Raw genomic sequence first — 12,038 nt, 5'->3', positions numbered from 1 at the left:
TATATTTGTTGTTTTTGAGTCACTGACCAAGAATCTGACAGAAACAGCTCGAGGGTTTGGCCCATCGGAGAGTTTCAGTCCATCACAGTAGGAAGGCAAGTCCAAGCAGCTCAATTCAAGGTGCTGTAGAAATCATGGAAGACTCATTTTGTTTGTTTGTTTTGAAAGGATTTGATAAGTATTTTCAGCTGCGTGGGCCAAAGTATAGGCAATGCATTTGTGAATATATGGGAATGGCTATATTCCAACAAATCTTTATTTGAAAAACACAGAGGATGAGCCAGATTTGGGCAATGAACTGAAATTTGTTCACTCCTAACTAGAGAAGATAGGGAGCTTTTTATAATCTCTCATTCAGCATCTCCCTCTACATGTCCCATCCTAACACAAGACCTTCCCACCAACTTGCATGTCCATTTATAGGTATTCATCTCAAGGTAAGAAGCAGGTTAGTGCAATGTCATGGATAGCCATTGGGGTTGGGGAGTGGCACAGAGGGCCTCATTCTACAATATGAACAATCTAAACAGTTAACACGCACGCACACACACACACACACACACACACACACACACACACTGGGGGGGGGCACAAAGAGACAGAGACACAGAGACAGAGAATGTGTGTATCTGTGAGTAAATGTGTTGAGAAAGACTTATTGGAGGTGAGACCTTGTCAGGAAAAACATGGTAGCACAGTGGAGGTCAGGGCCTGCAGGGCCTGCAGCCCGTTGCATGTGTGGTGTGGTACATAACAAGAATACTCACGACCAGTAGAGCAGCATGAGCAGGAAGGGACAGATGATGAGGGCCTGCAACACCTGCCAGTCCCGGCACAGCGCAGCCAGCCCCGGCATGAGAAACTGGCCTGCCATGGCCACGAAGCTCGCCACCATGGTAATTATGAACCGTTTTCCTGGAGGGCATAGCTCTATTCCTAGAAAACAGAAATAATAAGGCAGATTGAGTGCCACTTGATTGCCTGATGCCCGAGGAGCCCTGGGATGTCACTGGATACAGGCGGGTATTGAGGCCTGATGGTCACAGAACAAGCTGGTGGGAAGGATGGTGTATTTAGAAATGCTTAGCTCAGGAGCTAAGATCTGCTGCTGCTGCTGCTGCTGCTGCTACTACTGCTGGAGATGGAGTTTGCATCTCTATCCTCTTTCCTTTGTTCTTTGGCATCATAGAGCTTGCTGTCCAGCAGGTCCCCTTGCTGCCATGACTTCGCCTTTCCTTCCAACCTCGGTTGTACACTGGGGCCCTCTCGGCCTCTGCAAGGCCTCTCTTCTCACTCCCTGTCCCACAGTCATCCTTTGCTCCTTGTCCTACACCTTGTCCTTGTACTCAGGGAAGACTCTAAGTTCATCTCCACCATGAAAACAAAACAGACTGACCACACAGTATAAAACTAAAGTAAAGCCACTTGGGGCACACTATGACCTAGCAAGAATCCCCCTGTCCCATACCGAATCCTGCTGACCAAGACCCACCAATGGTCCCTCCTGTTTACAAGAGCCTGTTCTCTTTTATAAATAAGGTAAGTCCCCAAACTTTTGAACTGTCTGTAGTACTCATGGGGCAATCAATTTGGACCCTAATACACGAATCCCTATAGCAATGGTCCTTCATACTAGAAAAACGTAGTTGGGCTCTACACACACACACACACACACACACACGCACACGCACACGCACACGCATGCACACGCATGCACACAAACATACAAACATACACCTATAGACCATGCAAATTTATTTGCTGTTCTTTTTCTCCATTGTATAATAGTCACTTGCTTCCCCCAAGGTAGTGGGGAAAGGGAACACTAAAAGGATTAAAAGAGAAAAAGAAGAAAGGCCCCTTAGGAAAAACTACTCTTCCTGCCTTTATGTGCAGAAACTGTTCCAAAGCTTGGCCCCGTGGCTTGGTTACAACAGCCTATCGGCTGGCTGTCCAGAGACCATGGCAGGGTAGGAGGTCAAAAGCAGTCAGCAGTGGACAGATGAAACGCAGAGTGGATAAATCACACTTGGCAGCAAGGATATCAACAGTCCTAAGGAACACAGGGCACTGTGCCAGCAGGCACCTACAACAGCTCGTTGCAGAAGAAATATAATCCTGTCAGCAATTTCTGCTCTTTCTCGGCTACAAATAATCATTATCATAGCGGCTGGTGAATAGAGGAGGAACCCGGTCTTACGGGATTGAGCTTATAAAGAACATTTTTGACATTAAACTAGGAAAAAAAGAGGATTGCAGGGCCCTCCTGGGCCATTCGCTGTGGTGCTGTCTCTCTCTGTGTCACATCACAAGCTCGCTTGAGCGGTATTTCTTAGCACGGTGAGGTGTGACATTTCTGCTCTCCAAAGTAATAAAGGAAAGTCTTTCTGAACAGGACTAACAGCTGCGATTTCTCCTTTCTCTCATCAAGCACAAGTAGGCTTGTTATGGAAACCAGGAATCCACACTGACCAGAGCAGGCTAGCATTAGAGGCCTGCTACAGACAGATGGAAGGTAAGGAGATAGCACAGCTGTGACCCTTTAAAAAAGCCAGAGGGATGACGCTGGAGAAGCCCGACGCCTTTGTGCTAGTGAGTGTGCTAGTACAACAGACGGTGCATTGCTTGTTGGTTTTCTCTTCACTACTGTAATTTAGTGTCACAGTTATTTGACAATATCTACAACTACAGTAGTGCCCCATTGTCTGTGATTTTATTTCCCACACTTCGGTTTCTTCCATAAACGAAAACCTATACGTATTAAAAATATTTAGTTATGGAGGTGGTTCTCAACCTTCCTAATGCTGTGACCTTTTACTACAGCTTCTCACGTTGTGATGACCCCCCCAGGCATAAAATTATTTTCTTTGCTACTTCATCGCTGTAGTTTTGCTACTGTTATGGATTGTAACTATATGTGTTTTTTGATGGTCTTAGGTGACCCTTGTGAAAGGGTCAGTCAACCTCTAAAGGGGTGACAACTCATAGTTTGAGAACTGATCTATAATTAGTGTGCATGCGTGTGCATGCACACAGTGTGGTGTAGGTGTCACGCCACACTATACTTGTAGATGTCAGGGGACAACTCTGGAGTCTGGCAGCCCCCCCCCCCTTTACACGGGTGTCTAGGGTTAGGTTGCTAGGCTTGTACAGTAAGTAGTCTCACCCATTGGGCAAACTCATTGCTGTGCAATCAGTTCACTTTAACAGGTACATCGTTCTGAGCAGCAGGATGGAACCAGTGGGGCAAATTGGTTCTCAGCCTAACACACCCATGCTGTGTAAGTCACCTGTTAGCTAGTCTCTCAGTGATGTCCAGTTTTCAGATTGACTACCATGCCATCTAGGCCTCAGGTGTGTGTGTGTGTGTGTGTGATTTCTCTGCACAACATATACATGTACATAAGTTACCTGCTTGCTAGTCATTAAGTGATGTCTCAGCTTTCAGGTTGACCTCAATGCCACCACACTCCGTGGAGGTGAATCACCCCTGTCTGACATATCCACACTGTATCCCCGCTGCTTAACATTCAGTCTCAGTTTCAGGGTAACCCACGTGCCATGCTACTACATGAGAGTGATTCACTCCTCCTTCCCACATGTCCACTCTTCATAAGCCCTCGCAGTGGTCACTCAGTGACATTTCACTCGTCCGAAGGATGCTGTGGTACCACATGGCTTGTGCTCAGATGACCCTTATTTTAAACATCATAATGGCCAAAAAACCTCAGGAACAGTGATGCTAGAAACTCAGATATGCATACTAGATGCGATGAAGGGCTTCTTTTAAGAGTTCAGGTTGAAACCACAGAGGAGAAAAAGACACACGGAGGCCGCTAAGGTTGACAGGAAGAAAGCAGCACAGTGCTGACCAGGTTTGGTTCTTGCCTAACGTTCAGGAACCCGCCTGCCACCCATAAGGAAGGACTTGGTACTATCGTTCAATTCATTCAACTAGGGATGCCTAGTTCCACACACTAATCTATAGTTTTGAGCTGTCACTCAGGAACAATGAGGAAACTTCCCAGATCAGGATCAACAGTTGAAGATGGGTGAGGACAGTGGCCCCCTAATCGGCAGGTGACTACAATCTACTCTGACTGCAAATGAGTTGCTATAGCAACTGTATTTATCAGTGTGACTCTCAGTACAACTGTTAAACACCCATGCCTCTTCTCCTGGAGGTCCTCTTCTGTAAGTGGTTGTATGTTTCACTTCTTGTGCCCCAAGTGGGATCCACAGACTTGCAATGTCTGCATCACAAGTGAATGGGCCAGGCTGGTCATGCCTACATTTGACCCTCAGGCCTAATTTTCTCTATTGTCTCTCATTGTGGGCACGTGGGCCTCTTTCAAGGTGTGGAGGACCTACTATCTTCTGACCTCTCCTCCCTGCTTGTGGAATACTAGCACAGACGATGTGACTCCATGTTGATGCACAGTGTGCCAGTGGGCATCTGCTATTCTAGTTTTCTTTCTGGGGAGACAGGAAGAGAGTAGGGCACAGGTGTGATCATTTGCTGATAACTACCTTTTTGTGCCTTAACTCATCAGAAACTCTTTGCAAACTGCCCAAATCTAACTGTGCTAGGAGGGTATCTATTAAAAAATGTGAAGAAAACAAAAAGTAATTATCAAGGAGCCACATGCACGTTAGGCTTGCCATCGATGGCATGTTCCTTTTGAAAGGTGAGAAATCAGGCTTTTTGGAAGAGCACAGAAAATATCTGTCACCACTTCTGAGCAGTAGCCATACACATCATTACTACAAATGACATAGTCAGCCCTTACCAGTTACTCTGGTCTCATGGTCTATATTGTTCACCTGATCCAGTGATTTTTTTTTTCTTTTTTCAGAGTAGGCCTTAAGTTTGTTCTATAAGACATGAGGAGAGGAATAACACTCCTTTTTGTTCCTCTGCATCTTTTATTTCATGGAAGGTCAGAACCGAGGTGCCGGGGGTATAGCTCAGTAGTTCAGCACTTGCCTAGAGTAGGACCCAGGATTCCCAGAATTGCAAGAAGCAAAACAAAACACAAAACGCAAGGAATACAAACAGGTACATCTAAGAAGACCATATCAAAAATCCCATTATTAAAATGACTTCTTCTCAGGCTGCAATGGAGCCGGTTACAAGCAACCCTTAGAAACTGGCTGTGATGGTTAATCCTCATTGTAAACCTGAGTTTGGACATTTCCAGAGATATTTAATTAAGGAGGGAAGACACACCCTGAATATAGCTGACACCACTTCATGAGCTGGGGTCTCAGAGTGAGCAGAAAGAAGAGGGGAACGCTTTGAGCCCCAGGGTTCATGTGACCAGCAGTCTCACACTATAGGCCCCCACAACCAGAGACACTCTTGTCAGCATGGCTTCCCTCCAACTGTGAGCCCCAAAGAGCCCTTCCTTAGGTGGCTTCTGTCAGAGCCTTGAGAAAAGTAACAAATACATGAGCAATGCTTTGCTGATAGGCAGAGAAATCGCTGATCGTTCTGAGAATTGAACATCCTGTAAGATGAAGTGGAGGCCTTTGGTCAAGAAGTAATGGGAACTGTAGCCAGGATGGTTTGAGTCCAGGCTGTGGGGACAGCTCTGTAGGAATTATGGCTTTGTTTGGAGGCTGCAACTCAAGAAAAATCTGCTTTTTTTTTTTTTTTTCCCAAACTGGCACACATTTCTTGGAAGAAAAGTAAGTTGTGTTGCCAGAGCTGTCACTTCTGGGGATAATGGGGGAGGGGGAAGGAAGAGAGAGAGAGGGAGGGGGAGGAGGAAGTAGAGAGGGAGGGGGGGAGAGAGTGGGGAGAAGGGAGAGGAGGAGGGGGAGAAGGGAGCCAGGAGAAGAAAGAGGGAGAAGGAATGAAAGGGAAATGGAAAAGGGAGAAGGGGAGAGGGAGAGGGAGGAGGGGAGAGGGAGGAGGGGAGAGGGAGGAGGGGAGAGGGAGGAGGGGAGAGGGAGGAGGGAGAGGGAAAGCATTCAAGGCAGGTTGCTATGAGATGATGGTACAGTTGCTGCAGGGATATATGGAACCTCCAGGAAACCTGCCTGAGAAGCTGCCCAAGCTCACTTTGGGAATAAGATGTTTAAGGAGAGAGGAAAGGGGTTCTGCTTCTTGAACAGTACTGTGGCAAGGATACATATACAGGCTTTAGACATTCCTTGCTTAGATAATGTACCTTTTCTTTTTTCTTTTTTTCCAATGATGGGACTGGAACCCGGGAATTTACACATGCCAAACGAGCACGATACAGCTGAGCAACACTCTCGGTTCATAGTTTTAAAAGATGCCCTATGTTTCTTGTTTATGAAAGACACCTCTATGGTAGATAGCAGTACCCTAAGTGACATCTGGAGCCACTGTCGTGAAGTACCATCCCTGTTAGCTCCTGGATCACTGGCTCAGGATCTTTCTGTGTTAAACCATTAACACTGTGGAATCTCAAGCCCCAGCAGGAACCCAGAGCTCCTGCTGGTGTGGGCTGACAAAACATTCACCTGGCTTCCGAACCTCCTCATCAGAGATAAGAGTTAGCAAGGGGTTAACGTTCTCCTCACACATCCTAGGAAGTTGCAGAGAGAGAGATACTCAGTTAACTTTGCCCTGGAGTCAGCACTCCTGGCGTTTAGTGGAAAACAAATGACATACAGCACATAACCTTTGACACTGATTGTAGAATAGCCAGTCCCACTCCCTATAGCATGCACAGAGTGGAACGCAGCCTTTATGCTTTACTAAGTACTTCTTTTTGGAGGTACTGAGTGTGGAAGCTGGCCCTCATAGGGCACACGCTGGGCAAGTGCTCTGCTGCTGAGCTAAGCCATGCTCCCAGCCTTGACTTTGTTTTTAAAATGCTGTGTCTGCTGACAGAAGGTAGGGAGAAATGTAGATGCTCTTGGGATAAAGTGTTCTGGAATTCTCTGAGTTCACTGGGTTCTTCTAGATTTTGTTTGGCTGGCAATAAAGGAATATATTAACTGGCTGACACTATTTAAGCCAGAGAACTACAAATTCTTAGAATCTGTGTCCTTGGAACAAAGTGTGCTTCGCAGGGACCTGCTGAAGTAAAGACTATGGCTGGTGTGTGGGTGGGAGGAGGGGCGGGAGGTCGGGTGTTCAAATACAGTCTCTGTTCTAGGAATTGTGCTTCTGTTTCCTTGAGTAAATTGGAAAGGACAGTCACACCAATGGTAGCTGCACCACACATGGGACAGTCTGAACTGTGTCTGCACAGAGAGTTTGTGCTCTTGCAATACATGTCCAAAGAGAGCAATCGAAAGGAGGGAGGAAAAAGCTACCCGGGAAGACCATCTTCTGGGTCAGTCATCAGGCAGGGTGTGAGGGTGCAGATGGAGCGAGGCCCCTCCTCCCTGTCACACAGGTCCCTTCCAAAGGCATGCCACCTTGGACATGCAGCCCGCTCTTAGATGTGTGTCTTTTCTTCCATTGCCTTTTTTCACCCAGGAATCCAGGAAGAGAAGTTCTGAATGTTTGGGAAAGAGAGAGAGAGAGAGAGAGAGAGAGAGACAGAGACAGAGACAGAGACAGAGACAGAGACAGAGACTGTTCCTGACAGCTGAGCAATTACACAGGAAATGTTTTACATGAAAGGCAGCTCTTGCAGTCCATACAGCCGCGCAACCCTGCCAGACCCAAGACAACTTGGTTCAGAGGCTAAGTTGTGTAGTTCCGTTTTCACAATACAGGTTAGGGCTTTTCAAAGAATGGACTCTTTTCTCACATGCTCCTCTGACCTCTGATAGATTAGCAGCCCACTTTAGCATGCGGAAGAAAAACAGGAAGTCAAGGGGGGCACTACTCCTTCTGGAACCACTTCCTGTATCTTCCCTCCTGGTACAGGCTTAGGGCCACTGAGCCCATCTGGTGACCCACAAGATGCTCCTAGGACAGTGGTTATCAACCTCCCTAATTCTGTGACTCTTTCATACAGTTCTTCATGTTGTGGTGACCGCCCCCACAACCATAAAATTATTTTGTTGCTACCTTATAACTATATTTTCATACTCTAATGAATCATAATATAAATAACTGATACATAGCCTCCATGGCAGTCCTGACCCACAGGTTGAGAACCAATGTCGCAGAGGCTTGTTCTATCATGTTTGTAACTAACCCCCCCCCCCCCCCCCCGCCCGCCCTCCTTCCTCAGCAAGGGGTAAAACTAAAGCTGCTGCCTCTGGCCCCTCTGTGTCCCACCGCTCTTTCCTTCCTGTCCAACTCTCCGGGCTGTGCCTGGAAGTACAGGCAACATTTAATGATTACTGCCATGGGCAAAGACACAGGCCCTGAAACCTTGGAGACCAGACCTTCAGCCATGCGATTGTGGGATCCTTATTATAGCAAGAGAGCCCGAAAATTGCTGGGCACACAGACCCAAATAGCATCCCACGGTAGAAAGCTGCTATTATCATGACAACTCCAAGCCTTCCCTTCTAGAGGAGAACTTCATCTTGCCTTTTAGCTAAGACCTGCCAACTGACTGGTATGACCAAAAGGATTGGAAAAGAATGGTTTTCTCCCTTCAGAGGAAAGAAGAGAAAGCTGAGGGACCTTTTAAATATTTCCTACAAATCACATTCTACTGTCTGCCAGGCATATAGATGTGAACAGTTGAAAGCCAAGATGAAAAGGCTATGCCTTACTGATATGGTACCTACCATATCACCAGTGCTCTGAGCATGGCAGGCCACGGGTGTCGACGAGCATCTTTCAAATACATTAAACTCATTTAAAACACAGTTCCATGACGTAGATATGACTTTTAGCCCTCATTTTGTATAGCAGAACTCTGAGGCTTAGAGTGACTCTCACAAGGAAGAAGCAAGGTAAGAACTGAGGCGAGTGTCCTCATACCGCTCATGCCTTTGCTGAGGGCAAGAGCTGTCTACATGTGGACCAGAATCTAAGTTCTAAGGAGGTGACCTTTCCTGACTGCTCACTGATGCCTTTTACAGCCTAGGACTGGGCTGGGCACAGTAAATGCACAGCAGTTTATTTCTCTCTCTCTCTCTCTCTCTCTCTCTCTCTCTCTCTCTCTCTCTCTCTCAACAATTTACTTACTTATTTTATTGTTTTATCCATGTACACTATTCACACACACTAGAGGAGGGAATTGGATCCCATTACTTAGCTCTTTAACTGTTGAGCCATCTCTCCAGCTCAAAGAATTATTTTTTAACTTAAAAAAAAAAAGGATTTATTTTATATGCTCTGTCTGTATGTATACCTGCATGCTGCATGCCAGAAGAGGACATCAGATCACACCATAGATGGTTGTGAGCCACCATGTGGTTGCTGAGAATTGAACTTAGGACCACTGGAAGAGCAGCCAATGCTCTAACTGCTGAGTCATATCTCCAGCCGTGCTCTGTTTTTTGTTATTGGTTGTTTGATTTTGTTTTCTAACCTGTAGTTTTTTTTTTTTCTGAGATTGCTAAAATTTTTGCTTTTTAAAAAAATTTTATTATCTATTTTTATTTTATGAATATTTTCTCTGCATGTATGTATGTGTACTATATGTGTGCCTGGTATCTGAAGAAGCCAAAAGAAGATGCTAGATCCTCTGGAACTAAGGTTTCCGATAGATAGTCATAAGCTGCCTTGCTGCAAACTGAACCCAGATTCTCTGTAAGAGCAACCAGTGACCTTAATTGCTGAGCCATTTTCTAACCTGGGCTTTGTTTTCTTGATGGTTAATTTTGAGACAGGGTCTTGCTTTTTATAGCCCAGGCTGGCCTCAACCTTATGATTCTAAAGCAACCCAGGGAATAAAGTATTAAATTTAACTTGCAGGATATAGTCCATCCTCAGGAAGGCTAAGGCAGGAACCTGGAGGCAAGAACTCAAGCAGAGACTGTGGAGGAGCACAGTCCACTGGCTTGTTTAGCTTTTTCATACACCCTAGCCCCACCTCCCTAGGGATGCACCACAGTGGCCTAGGGTCTCCTGCATCAACCAGCAATCATCAAAACGCCCCACAAGCCAGTCTGTTGGAGGCAGTTCTTAAACTGAGGTTCTTTAAAACCTAACCAGAACAGCCTCCCAAGTGCTGCTGGGATTACAGGCATGTGCTATGGCACTCTGCCCTCTTCTGGGATTTCTGCAACAGAATCGATCTTGGGTGAGCTTTGTCATTGACTCCACGGAAGCTGTCAACTATGGAAGTCATTAAAATCCACACCATGCACCCATATGCTGACAGTAACTAAAGGCAATGTCAACTGTGAAGGCATGGTGAACCATAATGTTCTACTTCCTTTCTAGATGGGAAATGGTTTCCACAGCCTTCTGTCTTTCTTTTAAACCTAATATTACAACAGTTCAAAGGAAGAACAAGAATTCAAGTGCTCATGGTGTTTTTGGCTTTATAGTATCCACTGTTTAAAAACAATGGGTGATATTTGGCAGCGAGTGCTTAAGAATTGGACACTTTTAGACTCCTAATAGTTAATAGAAGCAGAGAAAGTACAGGAGAAAAATGACTTTAAATATCAGAACAATTTCATATAAATGTGATTCTTGCATGCCAGGTCTGTCTGCTGGGTGTTTCTAAGCTAGATAAAGAACCAGAGAGGGGGCTAGGTGGCTGCAGGGTCCAGAACACTGTGTGGAGGCTGCCATTTAGTTTTCTCATTAAAGAGTCTTTACCCTCCACTCCTCTGGCACCAGCTTTCCTATGGGTCAAATTCACACTCAATAAGAGACCATGGATGAATGCATGCATCCCAGTGAGGGAAGCCTCATAGGACTTTGAGCTAGAAATCCTAGAGGAGTGCTAGCCAACAAAATAACACCTAATCCTTTCCAACTGTGTCTGTATCAACACACTTAGTTCCCCAGCTGCCAGAAGGCACAGGGATTTCCCAGCTTGTGTATCTTATCACCAGCATCCTTTATTATTATTATTATTATTATTATTATTATTATTATAAACCATATTTATTCATTTACTCTGTGTGTATGTGTGTGTGCACACATGCATGCACACATGTACATGCAAACACATATATTCATATACTTCCAGAACATGTGTGACATGGCATGTGTGGAGAGGCCAGAGGACAACTGTGGGAGTTGGTTTTTCCTTCCATGTCGGGCACTGAACTCAGGTCATCAGGCAAGTGTCTTAACTGATTTTTTGGCATTTAAGTCATTATTTTCTGTCTTTACCTCTCCTTCCAACTCTTATATTAGGGATGGGACCCAAAGTCTAGGTATTTGCTGGTCTATTATTCTACCAGAGTTTACCCCTAATGCTACATCTTATGTAGCATCTGCCTTTAAAAAATACCTTTCTTGGGTCTAGAGAGATTGCTCAGAGGCTAAGATGGCCTGCTATTCTTCAGGAGACTTGAGCTCAGCTTCTAATACCCATACCAGGAGGCTCACCTCTGACTATTAGTCCATCTTCAAGAGACCAAATGCCCTTCTGTAGCTCCCCAGATCCCTGCATTTACATTCATATGACAATACACTCACATAATTTAAAAATAAAAATAAATCTATACAATAATTGTCTTGGGTTTGTTGCTCTTATAAAGGATGTAGGTTCAATTCTAAGCTTCTGCATGCCACATGGTGGCTTAGAACTATCCAGTTCCAAAGGCTCTGGAGTCCTCTACTAATTTGAGAGGTTTTCTCTCTACTGTCTCCTTCCCTCTAGAGCTACTGCTACCTGTGCCCAGTTTTCTCATGGAATAGTCTTGATGAAGAAGCCCAGTGGCTTCGATGTGAAATAATCACTTCCCCACGGGACTGTTAATCTGCTCTCTCATGCCTCAGTTTAGTCTCTAAACTGGAAGTCTGACTAATTCAAGAATTCTGGAAGGAGACTCTACAAATGTTGTGTCTGCACTTCACACTGCGGAGGGGAGATTATGACTCAGCTTGAAGACAAGGCTGCTGTGTAGATTTACAGGCTGCTCCTTAGCTTCCTGTCCTAGCTATATCCATCAGCATTCTCTGCTAGCTTTAGCATCCTCTGTGGACCAGGGTCAGAATTAAAATCCTTACTTGGAGT

The 12,038-nt window shown here is 45.4% G+C and overlaps 1 protein-coding gene across 2 annotated transcripts in view; it reads right to left on the bottom strand.

Annotated features, from left to right (window-relative positions):
* Slc22a23 (solute carrier family 22 member 23) overlaps positions 1 to 12,038 on the bottom strand; it is a 171,295-nt gene that overhangs the window by 41,661 nt on the left and 117,596 nt on the right. For both annotated transcript variants that reach the window (XM_029468209.2, XM_021179965.3), the window contains exon 4: positions 768 to 936. In XM_029468209.2, coding sequence (XP_029324069.1) covers positions 768 to 936 — 169 coding nt within the window. The remainder of the gene's footprint in view (positions 1 to 767; positions 937 to 12,038) is intronic.

Source organism: Mus caroli, unplaced genomic scaffold, assembly GCF_978045245.1.
Source record: "Mus caroli unplaced genomic scaffold, Mus_caroli_1 scaffold_15, whole genome shotgun sequence".
Taxonomy (NCBI): Eukaryota; Metazoa; Chordata; class Mammalia; order Rodentia; family Muridae; genus Mus; species Mus caroli.
This window is presented reverse-complemented; position numbering and strand designations above follow the sequence as displayed.